The 22,264-nt window shown below is 40.0% G+C and overlaps 1 protein-coding gene across 1 annotated transcript in view; it reads right to left on the bottom strand.

The window, feature by feature from the left end:
* IKZF3 (IKAROS family zinc finger 3) overlaps positions 1-22,264 on the bottom strand; it is a 91,235-nt gene that overhangs the window by 46,131 nt on the left and 22,840 nt on the right. The window contains exon 3 of the mRNA XM_040245477.1: positions 21,154-21,255. Coding sequence (XP_040101411.1) covers positions 21,154-21,255 — 102 coding nt within the window. The remainder of the gene's footprint in view (positions 1-21,153; positions 21,256-22,264) is intronic.

Raw genomic sequence — 22,264 nt, 5'->3', positions numbered from 1 at the left:
GTTATTTAGTGAGCACTGGGGACAGTGCAGACGATGAATGGATAAATGAACAGTTGGATGGAAAGGCAAAAAGAAAAATGGATAAATATTGACCATTTACTGTCAATAAATATTGACCACTTGGCATAAAAGGAGAAAGAGACTAAAGACTGTCCTTGCCATGTCATCAACCCTTTGAGGTCAACAAGTACAGTAAGATCCCGCCACAATGGATCAATTTGAATATAACAGGACTAGTAATTGCCTGCAGCTGTCCACTCTTCCTTTCTCTGACAGGAGCAAGCTAAAATTCTTATGTTATGAGATTAGGTAGGGAAGTAACTGCTTCATGATTACTTGAGACTTTAAAAGTTTAATATATGGCCAGTAATGTCTAAACTTCACTGTTGTTGCTTTGTGCTCTTTGTAATATTATCTACCAAAACCCTCCTATATTTCATTAACTCTGTAAAAATGTGACCCCCATATCTTAAAGACAAAACTTCTGGATCCTGCCTACTATGCTGTGGAGATATTTCACATACTCTTCTCTGACACTATTCGCCTTTGTGCAAATTACAAAAAAAAAAAGCCCCTTTGACAAGTTATGAAAAATGACCTAGTGAGCCAGCACAGGATTTCATTCGGTCCTCAGTCCAGTGGCGTGCTGGGAAATGCTTAGAAACCCACTCAGAGGCGGGCCAGAGCTTCTTCATAGCATTTGCTGATGTCAGTGGTATAAATATCATAGCCTATTTCAAGCTATCAACATGAAGTCAGCGGCTCACTGAAAACTTAACAAGCGGTTATGAGCTGCCTCTGGCACATCACTGGGACTCCTCTTACCCCTCCGCAGGATGCATTCATGTGGTTACCACAATGTACCAGGGCACGGAATGGCCCGGTCACCACGCCTGGTGCCAAACTCAGTTTGAGCAGCTGAACTCCCTTGGCAAGAGCAGATGCTGGCCGAGTTACTGGGCACAAATGGGTGTTTCATGCACACTGCTAACCAACTGGACTGTAATCTACATTTCATTTCACTCCTCTTGCCTCCACTCCAAGGAGGCGCCAGTATTATTGTTCCACAGTTAAAGGAAAGTCAAAGGAAGGGGAAAGAGTCTTGGAGAGCCCACTAAGGACAGTGGGCAGACCTGTTTTCCTGTCCATTATTACAACTGTACATTTCTGTGAATGACAAATATCTTCCTATAATTTCCTTTTGGTTCACTGTGCCACAGGGGTTGGTGAGAAAAAAAAAAAAGAATCCTGGGGTGTTTTTTGTTTGAAAAAACGTCAGGGAGGGGTGTCTGGGTTTTATCACCAACAGAACTTACCCGTTTGACACAGTACGAGCCGTGAAGCCTCTCTGCCCATTGTGAGCACTTACAGAAATCCCCTGTGAGTGAACTTCTGCAGCAAAGCACTGCTGATTTTGTAAGATAACCCCCGCATCCCATGAGCGGCAGGTCTTGATCTGGGCTTGAGAGATGTAATATTTTGATAAAAAACGGCACTTCCTTTTGAAGCATGTACTTGCGTGTGCTTAGCAGTACCGCTGGAACCTCAGTGAGCGCCTAGGCGAGGCTGACTCGGTCTCTCCCAGCTCCCTCCAGCCATAGACCCTCCTTCACACATCTAAATGTAGCAGTAATTAGCATCCATAAGCCACAAATGTGGCTTCCCCCCTCTTTCAGAAGCATCAAAATAGTTTGTATTTCTCATGAGTGCAAAAAAGTCGTACACCTCAAAAGACATTAAGACTCTGACATGGAAAACTACTGAGGACGGGAGCTCTAGCTCCTAAGGGGAGAAGAATGATTTGTTTTCAGCAAACTTTCTAACTTCCAAACTTTCTAAAGTTCTAAGCATAGCATCACCATAGAGAAAATTTAAGGCCTTTCGAAAAATGATCAGATTCAAGTTTTCTCATGGTCACGATCCTAACTCTCACATAAAGGAATAATTAAATAAATACACTAGTTGATCACCAATATATATTTACTTAAAAAGAAATCTATTTCACAATGAGAACCAGGTATATCCAATATTCGGTCCTAAAGATTCTGAAGATGAAGAGTGTACCCCCAAAGTTCATGTCTGTCAAAAATTTCAGAACGTGACTTTATTTGGAAATTGGGTCATTATAGGTGTAATTAGTTAAGAGGAGGTCACACTGGATGGGCTTAACCCAGTGACTAGTGTTCTTGTAAGAAGAGAAGAAGACACACATCAATACACTCAGAGAAGGCCCTGTGATGGTTAAATTGGAGTTGTGCTGGTACAAGCCAAGAACACCCAGGATTGCCGGGAGTCACCAGAAGCTAGAAAGAGGCAAGGAAGGATTCTTTTCTAGAGCCTTTCAGAGGGACCATGGTGGTGCTGACACTTTCATTTGGAATGTCTAACTTCCAGAACTATTAGAAAATAAATTTCTGCTGTTTAAGCCACCCAGTTTGTGGTAATTTGTTATAGAAGCCCTAGGAAACTAATACGAAGGGTAAATGTGCCACTTAAGCAGAGTAAACAGCCGAAGCTGATAGATATTGAGATATATTGTGTACTTTCTGCCCGGCAGCAGCTCAAGAATAAAATGCTAGCCTAAGTAGAAAGAGATGGTGGTTGATAGGGGAATGCTGAAAAATGGAGGCCAGTAGTATATTAAATGCAGGGTATTGGTAGCCAAATTTATATTCCCTAATTATTCAAAGAAGAAAAGCAATGCCATCAGCATATTCAAAAACTCAAAACATACAGATGATGGAATTTTTCCTTCCCTATTCTAAGTGGGAAATGGCAAGGGATAGGGATTCAATTTCAGAGGAAGAAGGACTGAAACAAAAGCTGTGAGGTTCTATGTCAGACATTCTGCCTTTAACTGCATTTCTTTTTCACAGGGCCCTGCTAGGATGACATCCCACCATCTGGTGTGTCATCTCTACCTAGTTATATCCTAGGTACAACCACCGTTAAAACACATTTTACCTCTAACTCTGATCTCCAGAGGCTTTAATTTATTGTATTCTTCTGTGAACACAGGCCAGATACAAACAATGTTTTCTCTTGTGATACGTTATGATTGCTTTAATTTCTACTTTTGACAGTACAATATCTCAATGACATTTTCGATCCAATAGGAAAGTCCCAATATCCTCTGTATTCAGTGAAGCACCTATGATACTCCCAGCACTCATCCGATGCTAAACAAAAATAAAGACCTGGGGAACCCTTGGTTATTTCTTACTGCTCAAGATCAGTTCGACTTAGGGGAGTTCAGGGGAGAATGGATACATGTATATATATAGCTGAGTTCCCTCACTGTTCACCTGAAACTATCACAACCATTATTTGTTAATCAAATATACCCCAAAATAAAATAAAAAGTTAAAAAAAAATCAGTCTGACAACAGTTGGAGTTGGTCACTGCTAAGAAGAGAAATAATTGTTCACAGGAGTCAATGACTAGGCTGGAAAAAGAACTCTCAACGTCTTCAAAAATCCAGGTGGATTATATCGCTTCCTAGATGAGTATTTTTGAAAAGATGTAAATGTGGGCCACGAGGGTTTTTTTTTTTTCTCAAAAAGTTTATAATGTAATGGGGTGAAAATCTGTCATGCACAAATCCAGATAGAGTATAATAAGGCTTAAATAAATAGTAATTAAACACGTACCCAAACATCAGCTCTAAGACCATAGTTGAGGAGGTGGGGGTTGGCACAGTACAAGAAGGCCTCATGGAGGAAATAAACTTGAGTTGATTTAAATATCTCTAGTGCTTCAGTCTACTAGATTTACATTTTCAGGAAGAAAGGAGGAACCGACTGAGTGGTAGACACAACACTGAATCCACAAATGGTTTTATTTGTGACCAATTGGCTTATATAAACTGTAGTGGCATAAAGCTATACCCACAGTACATGTGTGTGATAAACAGAGCTGTTAGTGATGTGTATTTTTCAAGTTTAAAAAACAATCTTGTTAGACCCCCACTGATGCCTTTTTGATATGGTTACATGAACCCTGTTCCTTTCAAGAACAATAGCTTTCTTAAGCTATCACACAAAACATGCATACACTAGGCCAAAAGTCAGCAAACTATGGCTTGCAGGCCAACTCTGACCCACTCAGTGCCTGACGTTATAAGTGAAGTTCTTGAAGGCCATGCACATTCATTTCTGCACCTGCTACAGTTGCTTTACATTACAGCAGCAGAGTTGAGAAGCTGCAACAGAAATTGTATTGCCCCCAACATCTAAGATATTTACTACCTGGCCCTTTACAGAAAAAAAATTGCCAACTCCTACACTAGGGAAACAAGTAAACATAAGTTAAATGTTTACACCTTTTAAAAGTTTTTTTTCCCAAATATTTTATTTTGTTTTTCAAACAACAATACTAGTTGGGTAAAGCCTTTTCCCTCTAAAAATTTAGTTGGTCTTTCCACAAGAGAAAAATAAAGTAGTGTTTCTAATTTTTCTATAAAATAACTTTCTAAGAGTTGGAAAATTAGAAAGAGGCACATGACACATTTAAATATGTACATTACACATGATTACAATTATTCTGAATTTAAAACAGTCCAAGATTGGTCTGGTCTTAACTTTCTGGAGGACATTAAAATACACTTCCACAAACTTAAATAAACTAAGATCCTCTAAAGCAAAATAATCATTATTACGTTACAGCTAAATTTCTCTAATTACCTTTTTTTTGGGATGCAGGATCTTAGTTCTTTGATTGAACCCATGCTCCCTGCAGTGGAAGTCTGGAGTCTTAACGACTGGACCACCAGGGAGGTCCTCCTAATTCCCTTTAAAAGTATAATCCTAATTCTAGTCTTAATGTTTCGCCACATTAAATATAGGGCTTCCCTGGTTGTTCAGACGGTAAAGAATCTGCCCGCGATATGGGACACCTGGGTTCAATCCCTGAGTTGGGAAGATCCTCTGGAGGAGGGTGTATTCAACCCGTGCTGAATATGGCAGAAGTGCCTTAATATATCGATATATTAAGATTCATTACTATATATCTTTTCTCAGGCAATGCTACTTTTCAATTCTGTTATTTCATATTTTAGCATGTATAATTTGTATATACTGATCATATGGTATCTTTTTAAAAAGCAGACACCTGGTAACAATCTTTCCCAAGATATATGACCCCGATCAAGTGCCAGCATTATGTTACATTACATGACAGTAGTCAGCTTAGTCATGAAATGATGAATTAATCTTTCAATGCTAAAGGTAGCCTATTCACTTCTAAATTGGACTTAACTGTTTCTTCTCTTTCCCAAATTATTTAGAATGATTGATAATATCTTCTAGTCTCTACCAAGAACTACATGACACTCCCAGACCCCTAACAAGTGAGAAAAATAGACAGATATTCCAGTAATCCACTGACACGTAGCTGGAGATGACAGCAGTTGGAGATGACCCTCAGAAGCACTTCTTGATCAGGGTCATAATACTGTTGCATGGACTCCTTGAGAAATGATATACCACATGGCTTTTTATAATATTTGTTTTAAATTCCTATAGTTGAACAGAGTTATTTGGTTTCTTCTTTACATTTCAATATTTAATCTTTTCCCCCCAACTATCTGAAAACATAAAACTCAAAGGCTACTTCTGAACCCAGAGCAAATTCTAACATAAATTGTAAATTCCCAGACTGAAAGCAGCATAGGGATCGCCATTTCAATCCTAAATTTCATGGTGTTATCCATCAGACCTCAGAAACCCTAACTTGGAAAAATGCAAGCCAATGACATGGTTATCATTTGCCTCATTCTGAATGTGACTCCATGGTTATCACCTTCAGAAAGTTGCACAAAGTTGGTAGTACACCATATGCCTTTCCTCAGCACAAATGACCACATCCTGTGCCAGGCAGCAATTTTCAGTCTCTGTGGTTAAGAACTGGTACAAATTAATGTATAGCTAGGCAGAGCTGGAATGTTAGTTGAAGCTGTGATTTGAATCTCAGAAGTTTTAGATACAGACCTTCATTTCTTGGGCCTTAAGAATCTAAGACAAAAGATGATTCAGAGAAACAATTTTTGTCTTTTTCTTCTCTTTCTTTAAGGAAAAAGTGTGTGTGTGTGCATGTGTGTATTTTTAACTGAACAAATATTTACTGCTTATCTACTGCCAAGTACTATTCTAGGTACTGCAAATACCTAGAGCAAAAAAGAAAACTCAAGATCCTAGCTCATGAAGGGGGAAAAAGAGACACAATAAACAAATAAAACTCCAAAGTTATCCATTGCAAAGTGACATGCAGAGAATTAAATAGGCTACTGTGTTAAAATAACTGGGTTGTCAAGGAAAGTCTCTCTGAAGAATGTCATTAAGATGAGATCTGAGTGATATTCACAAAGCAGTACTGATAATATTTATCAACATAAATATTAATACAAAATGTTTACAATGTTAACATAAATATAGTGCTCAAAAGTCACAAAAACAGTCTGGAAGTATTTCATATGCTAATACAGACTATATTTGAGTGGTAGATCAGAAGTCGATTTTTCTTTTTTCTATTTTTATGAACTTTCTGAACTGTGGTAAAACACAAAAATACATTTAGTCTTTGTCCCCAATTCCTTACACAGAGTTCCTAAAACCCTTGAAATTTCCTAAGTGATAGGAGCATCTTTTGCTATTCATAACAAGCTCCTTTCAATCATACCTGAACTTGTGCTACTGAGGTAACTTGGGGTGCAGCCCCTAGATAGCCTCAGGATGGGTTGGTCACCAGAAACACCAAGTGATTAGAGGACTGGAATTTTCAGTGCCACCAACCAACCTCCAGGAAGGGAACTGGAGATTGAGCTCTATAATACTTTTGAACTGTAAGATTCAGAGAGCATCTGGTGAGAACACCACACTGCTGAGCAGGTTGTATGCCCAGGGAGGGCATGGAAGCTTTGCACCCTACCCCACCCTCCATCCCATAGCTTGCCCTATGCACCTCTTTCATTCGACTGTTCCTGAGTTGTGTCCTTTGTGATAAACCAGTAATGATATGTAAAGTGCTTTCCTAAATTCTGAGTCATTCTAGCAAATTATCAAGCCTGGGAGTGGGGAGGAGTTGTGGGAAATCCTAAATTTGTAGTCAAATTGGACAAAAGTGCAGGTAACCTGGGGACCTGGTACTTTCAACTGGTGTTTGAAGTGAGGGTAGTCTTGTGGGACTGAGCCCTTAACCTGTAGGTTTTGTGCTAACTCCAGAAGTTAGTATCAGAATTGAACTGATGTCTGGAGAATCTGTTGTTGGTGTTGGAAAACATCCCAGAACAGGTGTCAGGAGTGGGATTTGCTAGAACGGCCCTTGCTCATAGAACATATAGTTTGGGAAGAAAAAGAGGGGAATGAAGAACCTCTGATTCTTGGCCACATGGTCACCCATGTTACAGAGCAGCAGTTATGCTAGGATCAGTTACTATAAAGTAAAATTACCCAGAGTATTCAGAGATGGATCCAACTCTTGGGAAGCTGATTCACTGGATATGTGCAGAAATGCAAACTGATAGGAAAAAAGTGAAATGTGTAATTCCTTGGTCACTGTTATTGGCAAGAGCTGAAATGAAGAGAGTTCTGGGTCAGACCTTGACGACGGATCAGGCTCAGATTTCAGTTGGATTCTGCTTCAGATACGAGGCTCAAAATTTCCCCTAAAATGAAAAACTATGCAGAAATGGCAGAGAGTACCTCTAAGAAGGTACTTCATGTGGTAGGAAGGCAAAACCAAGAAACTACTGAAACCAGGGGGTAGAATGTGAAAGAGTTGCCTTATTTTGTGAATCAGTACCATCAGTTTCCTGGAGAACTTTTAGTAAAACAGATTGTGAGAGTCACTAACTCAGGGGCACTGTCTTTAGTTCTGAATGCTATAGAGTGGAAGAGCATGTCTGGGTTGATAAAGGACCCACTGCTGACTATGAAACAACTGCAGATGGTTAAGACCCAGCCAGACACACAGCATGTTTTCCAGGAGGAAATGGTCAGCCTGATGGACTGGATAAAAGCCAACATAAGGTCTGCTTACGCTGAGAAAGAGGACCATCCAACTCCCTCTGTAAGTGCCAAGTAGGACAACCCAGATGAAGCAGCTGATATGTTTCATATGAAAGCCAGATGAGACTGACTTTATGACAACCAAGATAGTCACTCACTGAATATGCCTATTACCCAGGTCATAGTAAATGCTGTAGATTAAGGGGGTGTTCTGATTGATTTCAAACATATACAGCAGTAAGAGGCAGCTTACAGCAAGTAGCAGTAAGCAGCAGCTAGAAGCAAGGTCTTAGCTTCCCAGACTGGGAGTCCTAACCACTGGACCACAGGGGTCAGCAGTTAGGGTCTGAGTCCCTAGTCTTTGTCTGCCTAGTCAAGAACAAATTCAGGTGAGGAGGTAGAAGGTGAAGAGTAAAGTAATAAGTTTATTAAAAAGGAAAGTACATGCACAAAGGCACACAGGTGAACTCAAAGAACTGCACCTTTGGGAAGTTTAAATTCTTTATCAGGGGGCAGGTTTTTAGGTCTTTGTCTTCCCTTAGCCCAATCATCTTTTTTTGTCCCCTCCCACCAGCCCACCAGTTAATTTGTCTCAGGACTCTCCCCTGAGGTGTGGAAGCACCCTTAGCCAAGAAGAATCTTGAAGTGAAGCCTTCTTGGAAAAGCAAGACTCACTATGGCCTGGCATTAACCTCTGATTTTTGACCCCAAGGAGCCTTTCTGCGCATGTGTAGTGTCTCTGTTGTCCCAAAGTGTGTGTGTGTGTGGGGGGGGGCTGAGATCCTTTACTCTTTCACACAAACAGGGTTTTGCCCCTCTTTGTCCTTGCCATGACTATTATCTTAAGGTTTTTACAAGAGACAAAGACTGGCTATTTACCCTGTTTCTTCTGTTACTTGCATTTTGGTGGGCAAACAGGAGGCTGATTGTAAATGCCTTAACTAGAGCCCACCTATCTCTTGTCTCAGGAAATACAAACAGGAGGCTAACTGTAAGTATCCAGCATGAAGCCCACTTCTTCCTGCCCCATGAAATGCAAACAGGAGGCCACTTGTAAATGTCTAACCTGGAGCCCATCTATCTCCTAACTCATAAGCATGCACCTGTTGTATATAGCATGGTAAAGTTACTGCAGCCACAGAAGGAGATGAGAATGAGGCCTGGAAGGAAGAAGTTTATTACACTCACATGATCCATAGAAGGGGTCACCACATAACAAACAGGGCCACAGGGGAAAGTGCCAGTGCCAGTTAGAATACAGAAAAGAGCAAGGAAAATCCTAGGCTAAGAGCCCTCAGTGGACTTTCTGAGAAAAGGCAAGGCAGGCAGGATAAACAGTTAAGGACTGGTTGGTTTGAATAATTACAGCAGGCTTTGTGACAAGTGGTCTCTAGTTGTCTGGTACTTGGCCCTGGATTGATTACAGGCAAGGGAAATATTAGTTGAGTTCATGAGATTTAGATAAGGAGATAGTAGCTGGGGGGGTATAGACTCAGGATTTGGTTGGTTTGTATATGAAAAACATGCTCCTGGCCAAGTCCTTTGCTATCTCTAACAGAAACAGAAGAGATTAAGAAGAGGTGGCAAGAATACACAGAAAAGTTATACAAAAAGTGTCTTAACGACTCGGATAACCACGATGGTGTGATCACTCACCTAGACTCAGACATTTTGGAGTACGAAGTCAAGTGGGCCTTAGGAACTCCAGCTGAACTATTTCAAATCCTAAAAGATGATGCTCTTAAAGTGCCACACTCAATATGTCAGCAGATTTGGAAAACTCAGCAGTGGCCACAGGACTGGGAAAGGTCAGTTTTCACTCCAGTCCCAAAGAAGAACAATGCTAAAAAGTGTTCAAACTACCATACAGTTACACTCATTTCATATGCTAGCAAGGTTATTCTCAAAATCCTTCAAGCTAGGCTTCATGAACCAAGAAATTCCAGATGTACAAGCTGGATTTAGAAAAGGCAGGGGAACCAGAGATCAAATTGCCAACGTCTGTTGGATCATAGAAAAAGCAAAAGAATTCCAGAAAAACATCCACTTCTGCTTCATTGACTACACTAAAGCCCCTGACAGTGTGGATCACAACAAACTGTGGAAAATTCTTAAAGAGATGGGAATACCAGACCACCTCACCTGTCTCCTGAGAAACCTGTATGTGAGTCAAGAAGCGATAGTCAGAATCAGACATGGGAGAACTGACTGGTTTAAAACTGGGAAAGGAGTATGACAAGGCTGTATATTGTCACCTTGCTTATTTAACTTATATGCAGAGTACATAATGCGAAATGCCAGGCTGGATGAAGCACAAGTTGGAATCAAGATTGCTGAGAGAACTATCAACAACCTCATATATGTAGATGATACCACTCCAATGGCCAAAAGTGAAGAGGAACTAGAGAGCCTCTTAATGAGGGTGAAAGAGGAGAGTGGAAAAAGCTTAAAACTTAAAGCTTAAAAGCTTAAAAAGCTTAAAACTCAACATTCAAAAAACTAGGATGAAGGCATCTTGTCCCATCACTTTATGGCAAACAGAAGGGGAAAAAGTGGAAGCAGTGACAGATTTTATTTTCTTGGGCTCCAAAATCATTGTAGATGGTGATTGCAGCCATGAAATTAAAAGATGCTTGCTCCTTGGAAGGAAAGCTATGACAAACCTAGACAGCATACTAGAAAGTAGAGACATCTCTTTGCTGACAAAGATCCACATAGTCAAAGCTGTGGTTTTTCCAGTAATCATGTACGGATGTGAGAGATGAACCATAAAGAAGGCTGAATGCTGATGAATTGATGTTTTCAAATTGTGGTGCTGGAGAAGACTCGTGAGAGTCCCTTGGACTGCAAGTCAATTCTAAAGGAAATCAGCCCTGAATATTCACTGGAAGGACTGATGCTGAAACTGAAGTTCCAATATTTGGCCACCTGATGAGAAGAGTCGACTCACTGGAAAAGATCCTGATGTTGGGGAAGATTGAGGGCAGGAGGAGAAGGGGGCAGCAGAGGATGAGATGGTTAGATACCATCACTGACTCAATGGACTTGAATTTGAGCAACTCTGGGAGATAGTGAAGGATGGGGAAGCCTGACGTGCTACAGTCCATGGGGTCGCAAAGAGTCAGACAAGACTTAGCGACTGAACAACAATAAGGACTGGTTATCCCTGGAAAGTCAGTCTTATGGAAAGTTGGGTGGACCAAAGGGACCCCCTGCTAGTTCCCCTGCTTTAAAGGGCCCCAAAGAGTCAGACATGACTCAATGACTAAACGACAACAAAATCTCCTCTATTCACTCCAGTATAAAAACCAGAAGGTAAAGATCGCAGTGAGAAATCTGATCTGAAATCATCTAAAGCAAGTCAGGCAGATTAATCTCTGTCATAACAAAAGAGCCAGGGTCCCCAGCTCAACCTGTCACTTAGGGACCCAAAGTCTTCTGTCAGTCAGGAGAGAGGAGAAGAAAAGGTTTTGGAACTCCATGACATGGGTACTTCAAGCAACATGGTACCTGAACTTGTTAGTGGAGCCCTAAGTGAGTGAAGTGAGTGAAGTCGCTCAGTCGTGTCCGACTCTTTGTGACCCTGTGGACTGTAGCTCACCAGGCTCCTCTGTCCATGGGATTCTCCAGGCAAGAATACTGGAGTGGGTTGCCATTTCCTTCTCCAGGGGATCTTCCTGGCTTCAATTAGATTGAGAGAATATAGAAATGTAAGGTTTGATAGGATTAAGGTGGTGGTTTGGATGAAAATTGGGATGTTTTAAACAGGTTTTGTTTGGAGAAATTGTGCCTCCTTTACCTGAATGTTTTATAAGAATGGATATTATGTCTGATTGGGAAACATCTCCCTTACCTAATATTGTAAAATTAACCCCTGTGGAGGAGGCTAACTTAGAGGTGTAATTTAAAAAACTGGGATGAAGACCTAAATAGACATTTCTCCAAAGAAAACATACATGCCAATAAGCCAACAGGCCAACAGGGACAAGATAAGATGTTCAAAATCACTAATTATTAGAGAAATGCAAATCAAAATTACAATGAGGTTCCACCTCACACTGATCAGAATGGCCTTAATGAAAAAGTCTACAAATAATAAATGCTGGGGAGGGTGTGGAGAAAAGAGAACGCTCCAACACTGTTGGTGGGAATGTAAATTGGTGCAGTTACTATGGAAAACAGGAAGGAGGTTCCTCAAAAAACTAAAAATAGAGTTGTCATATGACCCAGCAATCCCACTCCTGGGCATATATCCAGACAAAACTACAGTTCAAAAAGATACGTGTGGCCCAGTGTTCACTGCAGCACTATCTACAACAGCCAAGATGCTGAAGCAACCTAAATATCCACCGACTGATGAATGTGTAAAGATGTGGTGTATATATACAATGGAATACTTGTTATTATTGTGTAGTTGCTAAGCCTTGTCCAACTCTTTCACAACCTTATGGACTGTAGCCTGCCAGACTCCTCTGTCCCTGGGATTTCCCAGGCAAGAACACTGTAGTGGGCTGCTATTTCCTTCTCCAGGGAATCCTCCCCACCCAGGAATCAAACCCACGTCTCCTGCAAGGGCAGGCAGATTCTTTACCACTGAGTCACCAGCCTCAGACATAAAACAGAATGAAATAATGCCATTTGAGGTAACATGGATAGACCTAGAGACTGTCATACTAAGTGAAGTAAGTCAGATAGAAAAAGACAAATATCATATGATATCACTTATACATGGAATCTAACATGTGACACAAATAAACTTATTTATGAAATGGAAACAGACTCACAGACTTAGAAAACAAACTTATAGGTTACCAAAGGGGAAAGGAGCTGAGGGAGAAATAAATTAGGAATTTGGGATTAGCAGATACAAACTACTATATATAAAATAGATAAACAACAAAGTCATAAAGAACTATATTCAATATCTTGTATAAATCATAATGGAAAAGAACATGAAAAATAGTATATATTTACGTATATATATATATGCAAAACTGAATACCAGAATAACAGACCATCTTATCTGTCTCCTGAGAAACCTGTATGTGGGTCAAGAAGCAACAGTTAGAACCCTGTATGGAATAACTGATTGGTTCAAGATTGAGAAAGGACTTCAATAGGGCTGTCTGCTGTCACCTGTTTGTTTAATCTATACGCTGAGCACATCATGAGAAATGCTGGGCTAGATGAGTTAAAAGCTGGAATCAAGATGGGTGGGAGCAACATCAACAAACTCAGATACGCAGATGATACCACTCTAATGGCAGAAAGTGAAGAGGAACTAAAGAGCCTCTTGATGAGGGTGAAGGAGGAGTGTGAAAGAGCCAGCTTAAAACTAAATATTAAGAAAACTAAGATCATGGTATCCAGCCCCATTACTTCATGCAAATAGACGGGGAAAAGATGGAAGTAGTGATGAATGTCCTCTTCTTAGGCTCTAAAATCACTGAGGATGGTGACTGCAGCCATGAAATTAGAAGGCATTAGCTTCTTGACAAGAAAGCTATGACAAACCTAGACAGTCTTTACTCTGCTGACAAAGGTCCGTATTGTCAAGCCTATGGTCTTCCCAGTGGTCATGTATGGTTGTGAGAGCTGGACCATAAAGAAGGTGGAGTACCAAAGAATTGATGCCTTTGAACCGTGGTGCTGGAGAAGACTCCTGAGAGTCCCATGGACAGCAAGATCAAACCAGTTAATCTTAAGGGAAATCAACCCTGAATACTTATTGGAAGGACTGATGCTGAAGCTGAAACTCCAGTATTTTGGTCATCTGATGTGATTTACAGCAGACTCATTGGAAAAGTCCCTAATGCTGGGAAAGATTCAGGGCAGAAGGAGAAGAGGGCATCAGAGGATGAGATGGCTGGATGGCATCACCAATACAATGCACATGAACTTAGGCAAACTTCGGGAGATATTGAGGGACAGAAAGGCCTAACGTGCTGCAGTCCATGGAGTTGGAAAGAGTCGGACATGACTGGGTGACTGAACAACATGTACACCTGAATCACTTTGCTGTATACCAGCAACTAACAGAACACTGTAAATCAACTATACTTCCATTTGTTTAAAAAAACGAATATAAGGGTTGATGGATTAAGGTGAAAGTTTGGAGGAAAACTGGTATGTCCTAAGTGATTGCATCTCTTTTACCTGGATGTATTATGGGAATGGTTGCTGTGTCTGACCAGGGAACTCTTTTGTAGAACAGGAGGCATGAAAATCTATCCTTCAAGTAATATTAATTGGACATACTAAATGAGGATGAATAAGACTGCCCAAGTCCACACAGGGTAGAAGAGAAGCTGGAGCACTGGTGTGGACAAATTCTATGCAACAGTTCTATGTGGAGCACAGATTGGGGCTTATGGCAAAACCCTGGGAGTGCTTCCTAGTGACACCTATGGCGATGACAGAATAGAGAATTTCTACTTGAGGGGAAAGTAGTAGGCTTATATCAGACATTAATTGAAACTGCCCCAATGACTGCAGGACAAACAATAATCTCAATATCTGAAATACCCATGGTATCTTAGATGGTATCAGAAAAATGTTCTAATGAGCAGGGCAAGGCCCAGAAGAGTGCCACAAGAAAATGGAAATGGCTTACACAGGATTATGCTACAAGAGAATGCAAGCTGGAGATATAAGCAGGGAGCCTCTTTTCTATTAGGACTGACTTTGGAACTGTGTAAGGAGCTGCCAGATTCTATCATCACTGGGACAGTGCCCTATAAACTGCTCTTTTTTTTTAAGCTTTTTATTTTTTTATTGGGGTATAGCCAATTAACAATGTTGTGATAGTTTCAGGTGGACAGTGAAGGGACTCAGTCATACATATACATGTATCTACTCTCCCCAAACTCCCCTCCCATCCAACCTGCCCCATAACATTGAGCAGAGTTCCATGTGCTATACAGTAGATCCCTGTTGGTTATCCATTTTAAATATAGCAGAGTATACATGTCCATCCCAAACTATCCCTTCCCAGCATCCTCTCCTTGCCCCAACTCCAGCAACCATTAATTTGTTCTCTATGTCTGTGAGTCTCTTTCCCCTATAAACAGTTCTTGTGTTTAGTCGCTCAGTTGTGTCTGACTCTTTGCGGCCCCTGCCAGGCTCTTCTGTTCAAGGAATTTTCCAGGCAAGAATACTGGAGTGGGTTGCCAATACCTACTCCAGGAGATGTTCCAGACCCAGGGATTGAACCCAAGTCTCTTATGTCTCCTGTATCATAAGATTCTTTACCACTGGCACCACTTGGGAAGCCCAAACACCTCTTGACTGACCAACAAAGGTCTGCTTGATGTATGGTTGGCAGTTCAAGGTAAATAGCCGATATCCTATTTGAAAGACTTTCTTTAAGAAGATAAAAACAATTCAGTTTGGTGGGATGAATTACACACTGCTTTCCTAGCAGTGATGGAAGAATTGAACAATAATGAAAGCCTCTATGTTTTGGTTTTTACCTGACTAATGTGTGATGGTCAATGACCTGGCCATATTGATAGGCAAAAGGCAATAGAAATCTGGCCTATTAAAGGGATGCCCACATGGAGTAGAACCCTGCAGAAATCACTATGGAAACTGGAGAGTACATTAAAGTAGGACAGGTTGATGTTCAACAGAACCTCCTTCTAGACTAGATGATGATCAGTCATCCATGGATATTGTGGTTGGATATTGTGGTATATTAGCTTGGGATGGCAACCTGGGTCCATGAAATGAGTAGACATTTGGGGACCAAAGTAGTGCAGAGGGCTGAATCTGGACATATTCCTTTTGCACTCTTTGAGGCTCAAAATGCCAACAAGAACTATTCAGTATGCCAACAAAAGAAACAGAGGCTGCAGATGGCTATGGGGGGATTCCTCAGGGGGAAGACCCCATGCATAGGTGGTAAGTGGATTATACTGAACCAATGTCAGTAGCCCCAGTAGGGCTACAAGTGGATTTTGACAAAACAGACACTGACTCTACTGAGTTTTGCTTACCTGGTGATAGATGCAGAGTCCAAGTACTATAAAAGAATTGGAATAGAAGATATTGAACACATTTGGATTATCAAATCACATTTTATCAGAGAAAGGAACACACTTTACAGCTTATAATGCCAAATAATGAATAGTCAGAGAGATTCTTCTCAGAATAAGTTTCATAGAAAATTGGAACAAGCATTTGAAATACTCCTTGTTTAAAACAGGGGAAGATGGAGGCATGAAGAGTTGGTTAACATGTTTTCAAGAGTAAAAAAAAAAGAAGATACAATCTGTTTGTAGGATATATATTAAATTTTAAGTTGACCTTAAAATGCATTCCAATATACATCAGGTGCAGACAAATACTGTTTGATTCCATCTACACAAGACACCTAGAATAGTCAAATTCATGGAGTCAGATAGTACACTGGGAGACAGAAGGGGCTGGGGGATAGAGGGTGGGGAGGGGGAACGGGGAGTTAGTATTTAATGGGGACAGAGTCTCAATTTAGGAAGGTAAAAAATTCAGGAGATGGACGATGGTGAGAGTTGCACAATAACGTGAATGCACTTGGTGCCACTAAACTGTATTAAATATGGTTAAAATAGTATGTTTTATGTTATGTGACTTTTACCACAAAAAAATTTTTAATAGATTAAAACATTAAAAAAAAAGATACAACATAATAGGACTAAGGCAGCATTGTTCCCACTAGAGGGATTCCTCTGTTTTTCTGGGGAAGAGAGGGTGGTGAGAGGCTGCTGGTATGATTATGCAACTTTTTTCATGAGAGGAAGATGATGGTCTGACTATATGATTCTTTCCAAGGAGAGAGGACACTGGTATGATAAATAAACTTTTTGTTTTCTTCTCCATATACCTCAACTTTCTCTTTCCAATCTGATGCCCTGTGGTCACAGGACCTGGGATGCAACTACAAGTGCCAGAAACAGGGATGATTCCTAGGCAAGAAATTATAACTATAGTTTTACACCTTTATGTCAGAATTCCTAAAGGCCTGGCAGGGCAGGTAGTGCCTTCATTCTATTTGACAAAATCAAGGTTAACACTTGAAAGTAGCTATTGCCTGGTGGTAAAAAAAAAAATAGCCCAGTGGTTATATAGCTAAGTAATTCTACCCTATATGAATAGAAATGAACTGAAGGGGAAGCACTTACTACACTAGTATGTTGCCTGAAATCTAGAACAGCACAGTTGCTAAATCTAAAGTTCCTTCCAAATGTGGAAAAGTTTAGGTATAAATAAATGGAGAGAAGGAGGAACAGTAGTTCAGGGTAAAAGAATGAATCAATGGGCTATGCAAATGAAGGAAATCTAATATCATATTACAATGTCAACAGAGGCTCAGAGCAAGGGAATAACACTGTCTTCTAGCTCAATTATGGGCTTCCCGGGTGGCTCAGAAGGTAAAGAATCCACCTGCAATGCGAGAGAGCTGGGTTCAATCCCTGGTTTGGGAAGATCCTCTAGAGAAGGTAACTCACTCTGGTATTCTAGCCTGGAGAATTCCATGGACAGGGGAGCCTGGCAGGCTACAGACTGTGGGGTCACAAAGAGTCAGATGCAACTGAGCAACTTTCACTTTAGCTCAATTACACCAAATGCTTGAGAAGATGAAACCATGTATTGCTGAGACTACCTGTGCCTTTGTAACTTGACAAGATCAAATAGAAGCACACAAATCTGAGTGGGCTCACCCCTGAAGACATTTTCATATGATATGATGATGGACTAGACTAATTAATGACTGAATGTGACTCTAGTGAAGTACCAGTATCTTTTGACTTATATGATGCTTTTGCTATAAGAGATTAGTGGTCAGAGACAAAATATACATTTGGTCTTTGTCCCAGGTTCCTGGTATGAAGTTCCTAGTTCAGTTAAGTCACTCAGTCATGTCTGCCTCTTTGCGACCCATGAACTGCAGCACACCAGGCCTCCCTGTCCATCACCAACTCCCAGAGTTTACTCAAACTCATGTCCATTGAGTCAGTGATGCCATCCAACCATCTCATCCTCTGTTGTCCCCTTCTCCTCCCAGCTTCAATCTTTCCCAGCATCAGGGTCTTTTCAAATGAGTCACTTCTTCCCATCAGGTGGCCAAAGTATTGGAATTTCAGCTTCAGCATCAGTCCTTCTAATAAATATTCAGGGCTGATTTCCTTTAGGATGGGTTGGTTGGATCTCCTAGCTGTCCAAGGGACTCTCAAGAGTTTTCTCCAACACCACAGTTCAAAAGCATCAATTCTTCAGTGCTCAACTTTCTTTATAGTCTAACTCTCACATCCTTACATGACTACTGGAAAACCATAACTTTGACTAAATGGACCTTTGTTGGCAAAGTAATGTCTCTGCTTTTTAATAGGCAGTCTAGGTTGGTCATAACTTTTCTTCCAAGGAGCAAACGTCTTTTAATTTCATGGCTGCAATCACCATCTGCAGTGATTTTGGAGCCCCCCCAAAATAAATTCTCTCTCACTGTTTCCATTGTTTCCCCATCTATTTGAAGTTCCTAAAACCCTTGGAATTCCCTGAGTGATAAGAGTGTCTTTTGTTATTCATAACAAGCCCCTTTCAATAACACCTGAGTTTATGTTACTGAAGTAACTTAGGTTGCAGCCCCTAAATAGCCTAAGGATGGGCTGGTCACCTGAAGCATCAAGTGATTAGAGGACTGGAACTTTCAGCGTCACCCACCAACCTCCAGGAAGGGAACTGGAGATTGAGCTCTATAATACTTTTGAACTGTAAGATTCAGAGTGTCTGGTGATGACATCAAGCTGCTGAGAGGGCGGTTTGCCCAGAGAGGGCATGGAAGTTTTGGACTCCTCATCCCATAACTTGCCCTATGTACCTCTTCCATTTGGCTATTCCTGAGTTGTGTTCTTTATGATAAACCAGTAATAGTATGTAAAGTGTTTTCCTAAATTCTGTGAGTCATTCAAGCAAAGGATCAAACCTGAAGGGAGGGTGGTATGGGAAATCCTAAATCTGTAGTCAAGTTGGACAGAAGGGCAGGTAACCCGGGGACCTGGAACTTTCAACTGAAGTCTGAGTGAGGGCAGTCTTGTAGGACTGAGTTCTATGAGTTCTGTAATAATTCTAGAAATTAGCATAAGAATTGAATTGAATTGTTGGCTGCCCAGTTGGTACCTAGAGAACTGGTGGAAAACATCCTAGACAAACTTTCTATCATGAACATGTATTACTTTAATAACAGAAAAGGGCAAAATAAACATGTTATTTTAAAAAATGAAATATGAAAAGACAACCAACAGAATGGGGAAAAATATTTGCAAAGTGACCAACAAGAGATTAATCTCCAAAATATACAAATAGCTCATGCAGCTCAATATCAAAAAAGCAACCAACTGAACCAAAATAAGGGCTAAAGATCTAAATAGACATTTCTCCAAAGAAGACATACAGATGATCAAGAAAGCACATGAAGAGATGCTCAACATCACTGATTATTAGAGAAACGCAAATCAAAACTACAGTAAGGTACCACCTCACACTGGTCAGAATGGCCATCATCAAAAAACCTACAAACAATAAATGCTAGAGAGAGTGTGGAAAAAAGGGATACCTCTTATGCTATGGTGGGAATATAAATTGGTACAGTCACTATGGAAAAGAGTATGGAAGTTCCTCAAAAAAACAAAAAATATAGTTACCATATGATATAGCAATCTCATTCCTGGGCATATACTCAGAGAAAACTATAAATTGTAAAGATACATGAAACCCAATGTTCATTGCAGCACTATTTACAATAGTCAGGACATGGAAGCAAGCTAAATGACCATCACAGATGAATGAAGAAAGAAGATATGGTGCATATATACAATGGAATATTACTCAGCCATAAAAAGGAGTGAAATAACGCTATTTGCAACAACATGGATGGACCTAGAGATTGTCATAGTGAGTGAACTAAGTCAGACACAAAGACAAATATTATATGATATCACTTATATGTAGAATCTTTAAAAATGTTACAAATTAATTTATTTACAAATCAGAAATAGAGTCACAAACATAGAAAACAAACTTATGGTTACTGAGGGGGAAGGAGGGGAGGGATAAATTGGGAGATTGAGATTTACATATGCACACTACTATATATAAAATAGATAACTAATAAGAAGCTACTGTTAGCACAGGGAACTCGACTAAATACTCTGTAATGACTTATATGGGAAAAGAATCTAAAAGAGTAGATATATATTTATATTTAACTGATTCACTTTGCTGTACAGTAGAAACTAACATTTGGCACCCCACTTTTGTACTCTTGCCTGGAAAATCCCATGGACAGAGGAGGCTGGAAGGCTGCAGTCCAACGGGGTCACTAAGAGTCGGACACGACTGAGCGACTTCCCTTTCACTTTTCACTTTCATGTACTAGAGAGGAAATGGCAACCCAGTGTTCTTGCCTGGAGAATCCCAGGCATGGGGGAGCCTGGTGGGCTGCCATCTGTGGGGTCACACAGAGTCGGACACGACTGCAGCAACTTAGCAGCAGCAGCAGCAGAAACTAACACAACATTGTAAATTAACTATACCCTAATAAAAGTATTTTTTATTTTTTTAAAATTTATTTTAATTGGAGGCTAATTACCTTACAGTATTGTGGTGGTTTCTGCCATACATTCACATGAGTCAGCCATGGGTGTTTATGTGTTTCCCATCCTGACCCTCCCTCCCACCTCCCTCCCCATCCCATCCCTCAGGGTCATCCCAGTGCACCAGCCCTGAGCACTCTGTCTCATTCATCAAACCTGGACTGGCCATCCATTTCACATATGATAATATACATGTTTCAATGCTATTCTCTCAAATCATCCCACCCTCATCTTCTCCCACAGAGTCCAAAAGTCTGTTCTTTACATCTGTGTCTCTTTTGCTGTTATACCCCAATAAAAGTAATTTAAAATTTTTTTTTAAATGAAGTTATTATAGCTTGAACACTTAAATTCTCAAAATCTGCTATCCTACAGCAAATTATTAAATGCAAATATTTGTAAGGTGAAAAAAACTGAATTCCTCCCAACTCAATCCACATATATAAGTTTTCCTGATTTCTTCTCCATACTGAGCCTCAATCGTCTCTTTAGTTTTGGTCTATACACTATGGCTCACCTCCTATGTCTTCATCCTCATTGGCTGGGCCTTCTGTACCATCCACATTTTCTGTTTCATGAGCTTTGGTTAAATCGTAGTCATTCAAAAGCTCTGAACCTTCTAGGAGATAAAAAAGAATTTTAACTATGAAGTAACTTTAAAGGATTTTTATAAAAGTGTATTAAGTAAGACTCCCATTTCAGCTTTATCCAATCCCTAAATGACAGACAATATCCTTTCACATACACCCAAGCAAGACATATGTGAAATTTTAGAAATATGCCCAAGGTTTATTTGCCTTTCAATTAGACATTGCTTTCTTGAATAGTTCTTTCACCTTAAATTCCACTCAAGTTCCTTCTGGATAGAAATTCTCTCTCCTTTGGTGTATTTTAGGATATTCAGTAAGATGTTAAGACCAAGAATATTAACATATAGTGATGAGAAATACTGAGCCTGAGACTACTGGCAAAACTCAATTTGGGAAAGATGCTTTTCTGAGAGGAAGCCTATAAGCTTCTGTACACCAAATTCTATTTTCCCTTTCTGCTCACATTATAAATGTGATTTTGTAGAAAGCATATTGGCCCCCAAATTCTTTTATTTCTTCAAACATTTACTAAATGTTGACAAGGCTACAGATATGAATAGGTCATAATTCCTGTATTCAAAGAGTGGATAATTCACAGATGTAGATAAAACAAACCCACAAACACAATGCAAGATTTAGACAAGAGATAAGTCTAAAATGTAGACTCGGACAAGAGATTAAGGGAAATACAAAGTGCTATGGGAGTTCCTAAGTAAAAGGTAGTAGATATGATAAAAGCATGGTTAAATAAACAACAAACTTGCTAATAATTAAGTTTAACAAAGACACAATTTTTTACAATAAATATCGAAAATAATAGAAGTAAGGAAGAAGGCATGACATAGGTAGAATTTTTTCCATATAAGCATGGTAGCTTAATAAAAAAATGATAACAAAAGAAATGAACAGAAAAGACCCACTTGCCATCAAACTCCTTCCCAATATTCAATAAAATATTTGCTGAGAACCTATTACATGCAACAAATAGTCAAAAACACTGAATTCTGCAGCACTAAGGAGCTGAAACAGGAGAGGTGA

This window comes from Oryx dammah, unplaced genomic scaffold (genome assembly GCF_014754425.2).
Source record: "Oryx dammah isolate SB20612 unplaced genomic scaffold, SCBI_Odam_1.1 HiC_scaffold_8, whole genome shotgun sequence".
Classification (NCBI taxonomy): domain Eukaryota; kingdom Metazoa; phylum Chordata; class Mammalia; order Artiodactyla; family Bovidae; genus Oryx; species Oryx dammah.
This window is presented reverse-complemented; position numbering and strand designations above follow the sequence as displayed.